Source organism: Microcebus murinus, chromosome 4 (genome assembly GCF_040939455.1).
Source record: "Microcebus murinus isolate Inina chromosome 4, M.murinus_Inina_mat1.0, whole genome shotgun sequence".
NCBI classification, from domain to species: domain Eukaryota; kingdom Metazoa; phylum Chordata; class Mammalia; order Primates; family Cheirogaleidae; genus Microcebus; species Microcebus murinus.
The window spans coordinates 59,910,188-59,925,863 of NC_134107.1; the positions used below are offsets into that span (position 1 = coordinate 59,910,188).

General features: G+C 42.7%; 1 protein-coding gene across 1 annotated transcript in view; it reads left to right on the forward strand.

Annotated features, from left to right (window-relative positions):
* The window catches only part of PPME1 (protein phosphatase methylesterase 1), a 52,810-nt gene extending 41,729 nt beyond the window's left edge, over positions 1–11,081 (forward strand). The window contains exons 10-14 of the mRNA XM_012744857.2: positions 3,846–3,975; positions 4,894–4,938; positions 7,849–7,913; positions 8,540–8,607; positions 9,868–11,081. Of these exons, the coding sequence (XP_012600311.1) occupies positions 3,846–3,975; positions 4,894–4,938; positions 7,849–7,913; positions 8,540–8,607; positions 9,868–9,886 (327 nt within the window). The 3' untranslated portion in view covers positions 9,887–11,081. The remainder of the gene's footprint in view (positions 1–3,845; positions 3,976–4,893; positions 4,939–7,848; positions 7,914–8,539; positions 8,608–9,867) is intronic.
* Positions 11,082–15,676: the final 4,595 nt, after the last annotated feature.

The window sequence follows — 15,676 nt, forward strand, 5'->3', positions numbered from 1 at the left end:
AGCCTGTGACTCGGATAGTGCAAGGCAATATATGTAACCCAAATGTTTATACCCCTGTAGTATTCTGAAATAAATAAATAAATAAATAATAAAAAGCCGTCACCTAAAGGTCTTAAAGCTTTATGTCTATATTTTCCTCTAAGAGTTTTCTAGTTTTAGCTTTTTTATTTAGGTTTATGATCCATTTTGAGTCAGTGTTTATATATGATGTAAGAAATGGGTCCAACTTTATTCTTTTGCAAGTAGATATCCAGTTTTCCTAGCACCATTTGTTGAAAAGACTCTTCTTTCCCCATTTAATTGTCTTGGCACCCTTATTGAAAATCAGTTGACTGTAAATGTTAGAATTTGTTTCTGGACTTTTAATTCTATTCCGCCAATCTATATGTCTGTCCTTATTCAAGTACCGTACTGTCTTCATTATTTTTTAATTTTATTTTTGAGGATTTTTCTTTTCTTTTTTTTTTTTTTTTTAACAAACAAGATCTCAGTTGCCTAGGCTGGAGTGCAGTGGCACAATCATAACTCACTGCAGCCTCTAGTGCCTGGGATCAAACGATCCTCCCCTCTCAGCCTCCCAGAGTGCTAGGATTACAGGTGTGAGCCAGTGTGTCTGACCAGTAGAATTGTTTTTTGTAAATTTTAAGACTCAAGTTGAATTTCTTTTCATAACAAAAAAATTTTGTTACTATCTTTGAAGGTTCTCTTACCTTAAATTTATCATTTGCATATGAAGTCCAATGTGCACAAGGGAGGGGCTTGTGAGATTATGCCCTGTCTGTGACAATGGAACTGATCTTTTGTAAGAAATGGCTCATAAAAGGAAAGTGTTACTGGAAGAGGACTGGCTGAAGTTCTAAGTTGAAGTTGCAGTTACCTTTCACTTTAAAGTGTTCTATGCCTGATAGGAGAACATAGAATTAGTTGTTAAGTGAGAATATTAGGACCATAAGGTACCTTTATGTCTTCTTTTACTGATGGGAAAATCAAGGCCCAGACAAAGAAATGGACCTAAGAAAGTCAGTGGCAAAGATTCCTGGACTGGAAGACCTAAGGTTTTGGATTCCCCATCTAGTAATCTTTTTCTTTTTCTCTATTGTGGTAAAAATATAACATAAAATTTACCATCTTGATTATTTTTAAGTGTACAGTTAAGTAATGTTAAGCATATTCACATTGTTGTTAAACAGATCTGAAATTCTATACCCATTAAATAACAGTTCCTCTTTTCCTTCACCCTAAAACCGCTGGTAACCACGATTCTACTTTCTATTTCTATAAATTTGAATATTTTAGACACCTCATATAAATGGAATCATACAGTGTATGTCTTTTTATGGCTGGCTTATGTCACTTTGCATAATGTCCTCAAGGTTTATTCTTGCTGTAGCATGTGACAGTATTTCTTTCCTTTTTAAGGCTCAGTTATACACACATATATGTACTACATTTGTTTATTCATCCATTGATGGCAATTTGAGTTGCTTGCACTTCTTGGCTGTTTTGAATAATGCTACTATGAATGTGGGTTTGAAAATATCTCTTTGAGTCTCAGTTTTCAGTTCTTTGGATATATACCCAGAAGTGGGATTGCTGGATCATATAGTAGTTCTATTTTTAATTTGTTTTCCATAGTGGTTGTGCCATTTTATAACCCAGTGCACAAGGGTTCGTTTCTCTACATCCTCCCCAACACTTATTTTCTCTTTTTTAATAGTAGCCATTCTTGTTAGAAATGCAAATTCTAAAAAAGAGAAAAAAAACAGTAGCTATCCTAATGGAGTGAGTTGGTATCTCCTTGTGGTTTTGATGTGCATTTCTCTATTGATTAGTCATATTGAACATTTTTTCATATGCTTGTTGGTCAGTTGTATGTCACCTTTGGAGAAATGTCTATTCAATTTCTTTGCCCATTTTTTAATCAGGTTATTTGATTTTTTTGTTGCTAAGTTGTAGGAGTTCTTTATGCATTCTGAATATTAACACCTTATCAGATATATGATTTGCATAGGTTTTCCCCCATTTCTATAGATTGTCTTTTCAGTCTGCTTATTATGTCCTTTGATTCATAAAAGTTTTTAAGTTTGATATTATCTATTTTTGTTTTTGTTGCCTATACTTGTGGTGTCATATCCAAGAAATCACTGTCAAGTACAGTATCATGAAGCTTTTTCCCTATGTTTTCTTGTAGGAGTTTCATAGTTTTAGTCTAGTTTCATAGTTTTAGTCTTACTTTAAGTCTTTAATCCATTTGAGTTCATTTTGGTATATGGTGTAAGATAAGGGCCCAACTTCATTCTTTGGCATGTGCATTTCTATCTATTTAGCTGTCCTAACACTATTTGTTGAAGACACTGTTCTTTCCTCATTGAGTGGTCTTGCATTCTTGTCAGAGATAGTTTAACCATATCTAATTAACCAAATTAACCATGAAGGTTAATTTCTGGACTCTCTGTTCTTTTCCATTGATCTATTGGTCTTTAGAGTCTCGCTTTGTTGCTCAGGCTAGAGTGAGTGCCGTGGCGTCAGCCTAGCTCACAGCAATCTCAAACTCCTGGGCTCAAGCAATCCTGCTGCCTCAGCCTCCCAAGTAGCTGGGACTACAGGCATGCGCCACCATGCCTGGCTAATTTTTTCTATATATATTAGTTGGCTAATTAATTTCTTTCTATTTATAGTAGAGACGGGGTCTCGCTCTTGCTCAGCCTGGTTTCAAACTCCTGACCTCAAGCAATCCACCTGCCTCGGCCTCCCAGAGTGCTAGGATTACAGGCCACCACACCCAGTGATGACCTATTTGTCTTTATGCCAGTATCAAACTGTTTTGATCACTACAGCTTTGTAGTATGTTTTGAAATCAGGGAAGATGAGTTCTCCAATTTTATTCTTTTTCAGAATTGTTGTTGCTATTCAGGATCCCATGAGATTCCATATAAATTTTAAGATGATTTTTTCTGTTTCTGTTTCTTCTGTCATTGGGATTTTGATAGGCATTACGTTGAATCTGTAAATCACTTTGGGTAGTATGGACATCTTAACTATCCAGTGGTCTTTAACATAATATGTCACTGTCTCATGTTCACTTCTAGATCCTCATATTATGGTTGATACAGTATCCCAAGATTTATTTAGTTATTAATATAATATTTCAATGATGTAGAAAAGTATAGAGAATCATTTATTTGTTCAGCTAATATTTGATAAAAGTCTGTGTTCCTTTTCCAACTATAAAGATTTTTATAGATGTTGATGTTTTGTCATATTTGTAATATTTCCTTTTAAAATTTACTATTGCAGGATCATTATATCATAATAAATCAACATATAAGAGAAAACATTCTCCAACTAATCATCCTATCTTCAGTTTTCCCTTACAGTTCTTTCCTATAAATAAGTATGTCACTTTTTTCCAGTAATAATCCTGACTTAGATGACATGTTATACTTTGATTCTTTCACTAAATATTATATTGTAAGCTTTTTTTTTCATACTTTTTTTTTCTTTGTAATTATTCTTTTGATAGAATGTGCTTTTTGCCAACTGGGTAAAAGAACGGCTTAATCTTGGCTCTACTGTTTACTGCCTTTGTGATCTGGAAGTTTTTTTGAGTTCACTGAAACTAATAGGAGTTAAAAGTAAACTTCTAATTATCTAAAAATGGAAATTACAAAAATAACCTATATAAGACTGTTATAAGGATTAAATGTATATTAAAATGTCTGGGACACAGTAGGTCCTTAATAAGTGCTAGTTTCCTTCCCTTTCCTTTTCCCAGGGACCTAGTTTTTATCCTGTTCCTCCAGGGGTTGCCCTCGGAGACTCAGAACTTGCTCTTATTCCTCCAGACCAAGAAAGACCATCCATATACCTGGAGAATTGAACTGGCAAAAACAGAAAAATACTGGGATGGCTGGTTTCGAGGTTTATCCAATCTCTTTCTTAGTTGTCCTATTCCTAAATTGCTGCTCTTGGCTGGTAAGTGTATATTTGTGTGTATTAGTTAACTCAGGCTGCCATAAAAAAATACCATAGACGAGGGTGACTTAAACAACAGCAGTTTATTTTCTCACAGTTCTGGAGAGGCTAGAAGTCTGAGAGATGAGGGTACCAGCATGGTTGGGTTCTGATGAGGGCTGTCTTCCTGGCTTATAGAAAACTGCCTTCTCTCTGTGCCCTCACATAGCCAAGAAAGAGTAAGGGCAAGCTCTCTGGTGTCCCTTCTTTTAGGGACACTCATCCTATCATATCAGAGCCCCACGCTTATAACCTCATTTGACATTAATTACCCCTTTGTAGGTCCTAGCTCCAAATGCAGTCATATTGGGAATTAGGGCTTCAGCATGAATTTTGGGTGGGAGGAGACACAATTCTGTCCATAGTAGTATGGACATATTGTCATCTGGATATGACCTCATTGAAATTCCTCACCAAAATAAGTAGTGACTTCTAAAGAAGTGTATATTCACTCATCTGTGCCCTTTCTCCTCCCCATACCCAATCTCGGCACCTAACTATGTATAAACATCCACCTGGTATGGCCTAATTCTGGCCTGGTGTGGCCTTTGTTACCTGGCCAAGCCCAAGTTCTTCTGCTAGAGCTAGATAGATACAGTGGTGTGAGGATAATTCTGAGTATTACGAGAATCAAAACAGTAAAACCCTGTTTTCAAAAACCAGTTTAACTGAGCAAAGTTATTATAGGGGAATCTCAACCTGAAAAGCTTCATCTAGTAAGAATATACCCTCTGGGAGTAGGAGTGGCATTAACATAAATTGAGAATGTCATCACATTTACAACTTTGTAACAATTCTCACTTTGTACTTGAATAGCAAAACCCATTTTATAGGGCCTTTTCTAGTAAGCTATTTATGGATTCTCTTGTTTTGTTCTAGGTGTTGATAGGTTGGATAAAGATCTGACCATTGGCCAGATGCAAGGTAAGTTATCAGGAAGTTATGCCCCTGGACCCTTTGTTGAGGTCAAGGTCATATAGAAATTAATATTATGAGATGGTGAGGTGCAGTGGAGAAAGCAGGGGCTTTAGAGTCAGACCTAAGTTGACATCTTCCTCTATTCCTGACCCATTTTAGATGGAAAAAAAATCAAAGGGAATACATGTTGAGCACTGTGCACAGATGCAGGTTATGTTGGCCAGATGAAGTTGGGAGAACTGGATTTTGAATATTGCTTTTCTAGTAAATTTTTTATCTGGATAAGTTACTTGGCCTGCCTCAGCTTTAGTCTTCTTAATCTGTAAGATGGGAAAACTGATGGCAGCCTCAAAGGGATCATGAGGTACAATGAGTAGAAAAGTGACATGTTGAGCATCGCAACTTCTGGGTTGTGAGAAGTAGAGATGCCAACTGCAAGACCCAAGGATTCAGGCTCTAGCAGAATCTGATTTTGACCTCCTTTCTCCACTACTTACTAATCTCCCTGGGCAATTTAATGACTTTCATTTATGCACTGATGAGTTCCAAAGCTAAAGGTCCAACTCACCTCTCTCACCTGAGCTTCAGTCTTGGCCCATGTATCAAACCTGCTGGATATCTCTACTTGAATGTCTCATGGGCCCTCTAAACTCTTCTTTTACCTGTCCTCAAGCTCTCTACAGCAAAAGGATGTATTCCCTCATGATAGTTACTCAAAGGCTCTTGAATGATTTCTAAAACTCTGACCCCAGACCTTCATGCCCTTCCTTTCCTTTAACTCCATAGTGTCCTGAGGCCTGGAGCAGGACAATGAGCTGGGACTGTGTGATTTTTATGACTCTGATGTTGGTAATTCTGGGCTTTGACACATACTTTAGGCTTAAATTTGATTCAAGCAAACCTTTCCTAGATACCCTTTCTGTGCATATGTATACTTTGATGGTGGGCACACGTGAGAATCCGACATGGCCCCTGAGACTGTCTGAAAGCAGTTGACCTGGACTGAGATAGCATTTGAAACCCTTGTTCATCACAAGCCTTGGAATCAGACAGTCCTGGGGTTGAGTCACTATTAACTGGTTTTGATGCCTGAGTGAATTGCTAACTTCCTTAATCTTGAGTTTTTTCATCTAAGTGGAGATAATGATATATCTCAAGGTACAGTTATATGAGATTTAAATGAGAAAATGTGGATGAAGAGTCTGAAAAATGGTGCTTTTCATTATGTCCAGGAAGTAATCATGATTCTTCATGAGATTATATTCCTCCTGTTTTCCTCAGTATGGATTTTTCCAAGACCACCTTCTGTTTTAAAGAAAGTCTCCTATGAATATAGAGAGTAAATGGCCAGGATGAGGGACATTCCATAAAACAAAGGGCAGTGGTTAAAATGGGAGAGAAAGGTTTGGAAATATTCCTACTTCATAGAATAATTATGAGGATTACCTATGATCATATTATTTTATGTGTACCTGGCACAATGGTTTTAGTATGTGTAAGTTCTCCCTGATTACTTATATCTAATCTTCCAAAGAGGAAGGAAAAAAATGCATCCCTAGTCATCAGAGACTGATCTAATAGAAAACCAGAGGGGTTGAAGTTGTAAGTTTAGGGTCTCTAGTCTTTCAGTCATTCATTCATCCAAGACTTAATAAGTGCCTACTTAGCATCCAGCCCTGTGTTGGGTCCTGTTAGGGATATAGGGCAAGTAATAATACCAGCCCCTGTTCTAGAAATGAGGCACTCCTGTGGAGACAAGTGCCAGTGGCATGTAAAATGAAGACTTACAGGAGAGGCACACAATGCTCTGTGTTTGGATCCTAATGTATTAACAACAGTACTTTAGGAGGTAGACAGGGGAGGTAACTAGGCCAGAGTACCCAGAGGCAGCTTACTGCAGGAGGAGGGGCATTAGCCGGGCTGTACTGAAGGGAGTGGACTTACTCCTCCACTAACAAAGCAGCCTTGGGCAACTCAATTTACTAATTATGGCCTCAGTTTCATCTTCTCAAAAAAAAAAAAGAATTCTAATATTTGTCTTGCATAATTTTATGGGGTAGATTTGAGAATCAACTTTAAAAATAGATGGAAAAGTACACTGAAAACTTCAGAGCTTATTCTTTTATTTTGCAAATAGAGAAACTGAGGCTCAGAGTCTACTCTCTTTACCTGTGGGAGCCCTGGGTCCCATATCTTTTAGTCTCCTTCAGGATTGTCTTTATCAGTCATCTCTGTTGACTCTTAATAACTGTCACATTAGTTGTGAGCTTACAGTGTTCATAAGACAGTGTAAGAAAGTGCTTAGTACAGTGCCTGGCACATTGTTAAGTACTCAAATGGTAACTTATTATTCTAATAATAAATTTCAAAATCCTCAACATAGCTTACAAGTTCCTGTTTACCTCTCCAGCCTTACTGTTATCCACTCTCATAAGCACTGTGCCAACCTTTTGTTTTCAGGAATAAATATTAATACCATTACAAGCCTTCTTTCTTTTATGTAGGTTCTTCCTGTGTAGGAAGCCTTCCTGGATTCCTGTTGGATTCTGAAGCCCCCTTTGTTCCTACAGCCTCATATGCCCAGTTTTATCATAGAAATTACATGCTGCATTAAAATGTTAATTTTAGTGTTTTACTCCCCAACTGGACTGTAAATCCCTGGAGGACAGGATATGTTTCTCCTATGTGTCTAGCCCAGGGTAAATGTACACTAAATAGGTGCAGAAGGAAAATGATTGGCACAAGGTTACACGTGTTATTATTGTCATCAAAGACTTGGTAATTGGGTCCATAGTATTGGGGTAGTGTTGGAAATGAGAAGGTCCTGGGCTCCTGGAGTGATCTGTGAGCTTGCAACCGTGGTGAGAAGGGAGCTGTTTTAGTGCCTGAGTTTGCCTGGCTTTGTTTCCTCTCCAGGGAAGTTCCAGATGCAGGTCTTACCCCAGTGTGGCCATGCAGTCCATGAAGATGCACCTGACAAGGTGAGTGTGGTGCTCAATGACTATAAAAGGACAACTATGAGAGTAACCTCAGATGTCACAGAAGATTAGGACAAGCCTCTGAGTCTCAGCCTGCATTGCCTACAGTAGCAGCTGATGTGGGGTGCAGTTACAATTTCACCAGCTCCCCAACCCTCTCCCTGGCAGCTGCTTATGGTCTCAGCTTTGTGTATATGGACTGAGGGCCTTCTGGCATCATGTTTCATTCCAGGGCCATATGATTAAGATCTTAAACTCCATTTCTCCAGTACCCCCAAAAGCCAGGTGGAAGAAGAAATGGTTGGGATAGAAACTGCTCCCTAAACTACAGTCACAGGAATTAATATGGGCTCCTCCTGTGGGAAAAAGGTTCTTGGTAATTCTAAGAAGATAAATAAGCCCTTCATATCATTTCTCTTGAACTCTCTGGAGCCATCCCTGGAAGGATGGTGGGGAGGTGTCTCCCAGCCCTACCAGGGCCCAAGTCCTTTTGATTTCAAGTTCCCTAGACCTATGGGATTCATGAAGGGTTCACAGAGCCTAACTTCCCAACAGAAACCCACAGGATTTTCAAGGCCAAGCCTCATAACTAATCTTGACATGGCCTGGAATATCTATCCCTTTTCCAGGTAGCTGAAGCCGTTGCCACTTTCCTGATCCGGCACAGGTTTGCAGAGCCCATCGGTGGATTCCAGTGGTAAGGAAGTATAAGAGTTTAAGGACCCCAGTGGTGCTGGCCAATTCCCGACAAACATATTTATAGGGTTGTGAATGTCTCTGCCTTTCCCCTACTTGGTCACCATGCCTCTCTTCCTCCTCTTCAACAAAGAGCCTGGAGTATCTGCTCTACAAAGTCATGGCTGGTTATTTCTGTATGCTCTAGTCCAGTGGTTGTTACTGAGGCTACAATTAAATCGTGCCTAGTCTCCTGCCTCTCACTGCAATGTCCATTTGTTCTTGAGGTGCCCTTTCTCTGAGGCTAGGATGGGAATCAGTCCTTATCCAGGCACGTTAGAGAAATCTTCTTTGCCTCCTGCCCTGCTGCTAAGGAAAGCTAGGCAGGCCATGGAAGTCATGTAGAAGTCTAGACCAGGGTTTTTAGCCTCAGCATTATTGACACTTTGGGCAGGCAGTTCTTTGTTGTGAGGGCTCTCTCCTATGCATTGTAGGGTGTTTAGCACTGTCCCTGGCCTGTACCCACTATACATTAGTTAACACCTCCCACGCATAGTACTGACAGCCAAAAATGTCTCCAGATTTTACCAGTCTTAAGGGAGGCAAAATTGCCCCCATTTGAGAACCACTGGTCTAGAGGAAGGAGGGTATTCTTCATCTGATTGGGGAAACACAGCTGGACTCTGTTGTAGAGGAAGAAGAGAGGTGTGTTGATCCAAACCAGGTAGTCCTGGCCCACCTTAAAGAGCTCCTGTAGAAGGCCCTTGATCCTCAGAGAGCCCACAGGCCTGATGAAGAGTCACTCCTGCCACTGGAAATCTCCTCTCTGATTTCAGTGAGAGTTTGGGGGGAGTTGTTTCCCACCCTTAGGAAGTTGGAAGAAGAAATGGCCTCTGCCTTAGAAAACTCTGAATGCCAGGCCCTAGGAGATGAGAATGACAGGGCAGCGTAGGCATTGGAGATGATGACAGTAGCCTGGTACAGTGAGCCACTGAACCACCCCTGTAGCAACTAACCATTGATGGATCCCAGGAATCAACAATAAAGACTTAATTTCTCTTAATAAAATGCTTGACTGGGGCCCCTGGACCATTTGGAGCCTTAATGACCAGTACACTGTGAGCAGACCCTGTGTTTAGCCCTAGATGGGGCTGTGAGGAGATGGGACAGATCTGCAAGGGCCTTGGTGGTTGTTAGGAGGGCTTCCTGGAGGAGACAGGTTAAGCAGGAGACAGCTAATAATAGTTACATTTGTTTTTTCTTCTCTTTCTATTCTTCACAGTGTGTTTCCTGGCTGTTAGTGACCTGCTGTCCACCCCTTCCTCATCATCGAGCTCTGTTGTAAATACATTGCACCAGAGGCCACTGTGATGCCGCTGTCTCTTCCTCCCCATCCTGCCCGGCTATGTGACACTGGCTTCCTGTAGACGGGCGTCTCCAGATGTAAAACTCTTTCATGTATTCCTGCCCAAAGCATTGTTTTCCAGGGCCCTTGACCAGCATCGGCTTCCCCAGTCCAGAGCTCTCCAGCTCCTACCCCTTCCTTGTACAGGGGTAGCTCCTGCCTGTTTTCCTTGTCTTGCCTAGGGTGAAGCTTCCATTGCTGCCACCCTAGACCCCTGTTCCTGGCATCAGGCAATGCACCTGGGTCCAAATGTCTCCACAGGCTCAGGGACCTCCATTCCTTGAGATTGTTGTTGTCATAGTCCTTCCCTGCCTCTTGGGATGGACAATGCACAGGGTGGTCTTTATTTTTCCTTTTCAAATAAAACACCAGTCAGGTACCAATTTATTTCAGTCTTACTCTTCCAGGTTTGGAAGACCCATAGAGGCCAGGATCCCATCCTTAGGTACAGGGGGTGGTGATGGATAGTGTCACAAGAAACCAGCCTGAAAATCAGGCCCAGCCAGTCCAAGCACATGGTCTCCCATCTGGGGGAGCCCACCATCCCACTCCCATATGTCTGGGCACCTGCCCTGGGCTGAGGCCAGGCTGCTCCAGGAGCCTCTTGAGCTCTCACCTACCACAGAGCAACCAGGTTAAATACAGCCCATGCACAAAGCTGCAGGCTCAAGCCTGTGGAATTGTTTTTAATAATCAGATGTAACCATTTTCATAACTGGTTCCTGGAGGTGTGCAGTGCCCGCTTGCCTCTGCAGACCCACAGCTTCTCTTCGCCAGTTGCGGTTTCCACATCACCCTACATAGAAACATTACAGTCCAGCATCCTCAGTCTTTGCCTTCTTCCAGCTGCCTCATCACAGCACTGCGGCCTCCCCCTGCTGCCCAGGCACGCCATTTCCAAGGGCAGGGAGGGCCAGTCTCCTGAAGCCCATCTTCTCTGTGACCGTCTTAGGTGATGCATAGCCCCCTCCAACTCTCCACCCAACAACTTCCTATCCCTGTCCTGCTGCACGGTCCAGAGTCTAGGACCTACTTTGTTTCTTTGTTATTTATGACCTTGTTTAAAGAAAATAAATATCTCCCAACCTTTATTGGTCTGGTCTCTATGTGGAGTGGTCATTTCTGCTGAGCTGGGGGCAAGGGACAGTTCACTGGACTTAGTTGTAATAAAACTCCAAAAGCCCATTTCCCTATAGCCCATTAGTATCTTATGCCCTGCCTGCTCCTCAGACCCAGAATACCCAGTGGGGTGGACAGAGCCAGCCTCAACTGCAGCCAAGGAGACCTGGATTCCAGTCCTATTTCCCAGTTGTTTGCTGTGTCGACTTAAGCCCAGAACAGTATGTGCACTGACCACATGACGTCAGTCACCCATAGCTTCACTAATGGCAACACCCAAACTTTGTCCACAATCCAGATCATCTCCTGAGCTCTAGATACCTACCTTCCCATGTCTCCTCAGATGACCAAAAGCAACTTCATATTGATCATTTCTAAAACTGAACACGCCTTACCCCTGAAAGTTGCTCTTCCTGTGGTGTTTGCTAGCTCAGTAAGTGGTAGGTACCACCATCTCTCCAGTTGTCCAAGTCAGACACCCAGAGTCCCCTCTGAATCGCTCCCTTTCTTATACCCATATCCAGTCTACCAGCAAACCCCATCCCCTCTTTCCCATGCCACAGCTGCCCTGGTTTAGGCCTCATCTTCGCTCACCTAGATCACTTCAGTATAGTACCCTTGCCAGTTTCCTGCCATGCTTCTCCCTCCTAGGTGTTCCTCCACACACTATTGGAGTCTTCTACTACCTAGCAGGCTTTGGGGCCAGGTTAAGTTAGAACCCAAGGCCTACCCCTTACTGGCTATGTGATGCAGCATTGTTTTTGATGTTGTTTCCTCTTCTGAGAACTGGAGATAGATAGTACCTACCTCCCAGGGTCTTGAGGACTATGTAAGTTAAAATAAGTTAACTGGCTCTCTCAGTAACTGGCATGTGGTAGACATTTAATAGTTCCTATTATGACACTGCTATGTTAGACTTAAGACCTTATTAACTCAGTGGTCCATGGGCCAGTAGCATCAGTGTCTCCTAGAAGTTTGTTAGATTTTTGTCCCCACCCCAGAGTCGGAACTGATCTACACTTTAACAAGTACATTAATATCTGAGATGTTCTGGTTTAGTTGCTCACTAAATATTTCAGTGTAAAGCTTGAGCTCCCTCCCTAGCAGAGGATAGAAGTTCCTTGTATGTGATCACATCTCTCCCACAGAGCTCTGTGTGGGTGCCTCTGCTGGGCTGTGTGCCTTCTTGACCACAAGGGGGCAGCATGATCACTTGGTTTTCAGGGACCCTTGGGTCAGCTACTTGGGTTCACCAGGCAAAAGTCGTCATACCACGTTTTAAGTGTCATCTAATTCACTTGATACTCATTTCATCCTTACACCAACCCTATGAGGTAGGTGCTTTTATGGTCCTTTTACAGGTAGGCAGACAGGTCCAAATTCATTTTTCTTGGAAGTGATAGTGTTGGAATTAAACCTACATGGTTTCCACATCACACTGCCTCCTGGATGATACAAGGGACCCTGGGCAGAAGTCATCTTGCCCCAGATACCTGATTTTTTTTTTTTTTTTTTTTTTTTGAAACAGAGTCTCACTCTTTTGCCTGGGTTAGAGTGCCGTGGCAGCAGCCTAGCTCACAGCAACCTCAGACTCCTGGGATCAAGCAATCTTTCTGCCTCAGCCTCCCAAGTGGCTGGGACTACAGGCATGTGCCACCATGCCTGGCTAATTTTTTTCTATATTTTTAGTTGTCCAGCTAATTTCTTTCTACTTTTTAGTAGAGACGGGTCTCACTCTTGCTCAGGCTGGTCTCGAACTCCTGAGCTCAAATGATCCTCCTGCCTCGGGCTCCTAGAGTGCTAGGATTACAGGTGTGAGCCACCATGCCTGGCCCCAGATACCTGATTTAAAAGCACAGGAGGATGACCAGGGACTATCCATCTTTATGCTTGATGAGAGGAGGCTGAGAATGAAATGGTGAGTTTTGCATTAGGTACCATGCTAGGCACATCTCCATTCATCTTTTGTACCCTTCTGAAGTGTAGGCATCATTATCCCCAATTTAAAGATGAGGAAACTAAAGGGCAGAGATGTGAAATGGCTTGCCCACAGCCATGACTAGGGTGGCAGGATCTTTGTCTTCTGATTTCAAGTCTACTGAGCATTCTATTACACCCCATCACAGAAAGGACCATTCATATGTTCACATAACATCTTGAATGAGGGTTAGGGTTAGGGTTAGTTTTGTAGCAACTACTATATGCTGGCCATCACAGTGTCCTTGCAGATCCTACAGGTCAGCATATATAAACTCAGGAAGAGAATAAAGGAGACCCGACGGCCCCTGAGTAAAGGATTGCCACAGAGCAAAAAGGAGCATATTTGGGTCAAACCAAAGCCTATATTTTCTCACATAGACACTAAAGAATGTCCCAGGGGAAAACCTTCCCCCCAAAAAAGGCAGGCAAAATTTGGAGGCAGACAGATCTGATGAAGGAGAGGGAGAATCTTGAGATCGGGAGGACTTAGACAAAGTCATAAGGAGAGCAGGGCATGATTTCTTGTTGCCACACTCTTAACATTTTGTTGTAAGCTCGCTGATAAAGCAAACCTGAGCACCTATTGTGTGCCAGGCATCCAATGAATTTTGGAGACAGGTAAATAATGAGGCCCTTAACATGAACTCATAGTCTAGAGAGGCAATGATATTAATAGAAATAGGGACCACACTGTAAAATAGTTGGGGGTGAGGAACAACTGAACCTATTTGGAAAAAGACCAGTGAAGGTCTCATAAAGAGGTAGCATTTGAATTGAGGCTTGAAGCGTCACAGGTGGAAAAGGAAGGGCAGTACATTGCAGGTAGAGGGAACAGCATAGACAAGCCCTGGAGACTTAAAGTCAGCCTGAGAACTGGTGGGAAGATTCCTGTAGTTGGAGTATAGGCTGTGACAGAAGAGGAGGCAAGAATGAGGGTGTCAAGGCCTTAAGTGGCAAAAATGGAGAGTTTTCAGAAGTTTAAACAGGGATGTCACAAGTTCAGGTCTTTTTAAAAAGGAAAGTCACTTGGGTAACCTGTGTAGATGGATTGGTGGGTGCTGGACTAGAGGCCAGAAGATTAGTAAAGAGGCAGTGTAGGCCGGGCGCTGTGGCTCACGCCTGTAATCCTAGCTCTTGGGAGGCCGAGGCGGGCGGATTGCTCAAGGTCAGGAGTTCAAAACCAGCCTGAGCAAGAGCGAGACCCCGTCTCTACTATAAAAATAGAAAGAAATTAATTGGCCAACTGATATATATATAAAAAATTAGCCGGGCATCGTGGCGCATGCCTGTAGTCCCAGCTACCCGGGAGGCTGAGGCAGAAGGATCACTCGAGCCCAGGAGTTTGAGGTTGCTGTGAGCTAGGCTGACGCCACGGCACTCACTCTAGCCTGGGCAACAAAGCGAGACTCTGTCTCAAAAAAAAAAAAAAAAAAAAAAAAAAGAGGCAGTGTAGTTCTGGTCAAAGACAAGGTTATACTCAACGAGGACAATGGTCACAGAGACAAGAGAAGGGGATTACTCTCTGTTTTGGAGGTGGAATAAAGAAGACAGAACTAACTGGATTTGGAGATTGAGGAGCCAAGAACCCTTAAGTTGGATTCAGAGGCCTATCTTCAGAACTGGGGGTAGGGAGGGAAGAGGTCTAGACTTTACCAGGCAAAAAGCAAGAAGAGAGCCTACAATAGCAGCAGAGAAAGCAAAAGGCAGTCACACTCCCCCATGCACGAACAGTGCTTTGTTTGCAATCTTGGAGCCAACTCTTCTCCTGCCCCAGCTGGCCAGCCCATCAGCAGCCAGAATCAACACATTCTCAGTCTGGGCCCAGGGCTTCCTCGAGCTGGCTTCTCCCAGCAGTTTGCTAGAAAACCCCAGCTCGTAGCCAGGCACAACATCGGCACCTGAGACTAGCCAAGTGGTTGGCCTACTCCAGATGGGTGGAAGGAACAGTTAACTGAGTGTTGGGGGAGGAAGTTTTTTCCTAGTGATCAATGATGATGCCACTTAAGGATGACTAATCAAACTTAAGCTTAGAATAATTGACATGAGATGCTCTGTGCCACCTATAAAGCACATTTACAACTTTTGAGACCTCACAACTCCTCTGTGGAGTGGGTAGGGCAGACAGATCAGCAGTGCCATCCTACAGATGAGGAAATGGAAGCTCTGGTAAGGAAAGTGACTTGCTCAAGGTCATATAGTGGCACAATCTGGGCTACAGCTCAAGCCACCTGACTCCCAGACCAGTGGGTGCCTTTTCAGTCCCCAAACCATACCTGAATGAGATAAGGGTAGGCAGGTTTGAAAGACTGAGACGTGGTGACAAGAGACATGCTCCAAGCGCAGTTCAGCCTCTTACCAGCTGGATGACCTTTGGCACATCACTTTTTTCAGAACTTCAGTGTCTTCATCCAAAAAATGGGATGATAATCCTTAATCCACAGGGTAGTATGAGGGTTAAATGAGACCTAAGTATATGAAGTTCAGCAAATGTGTGCTCCCTGCAGTAGTTGACGTGGAAAACAGCAAAGGCCATGATGCTAAGGAGACAAGGGGATTAATTCATCCAGACTGGCAATCCCCAATGGGA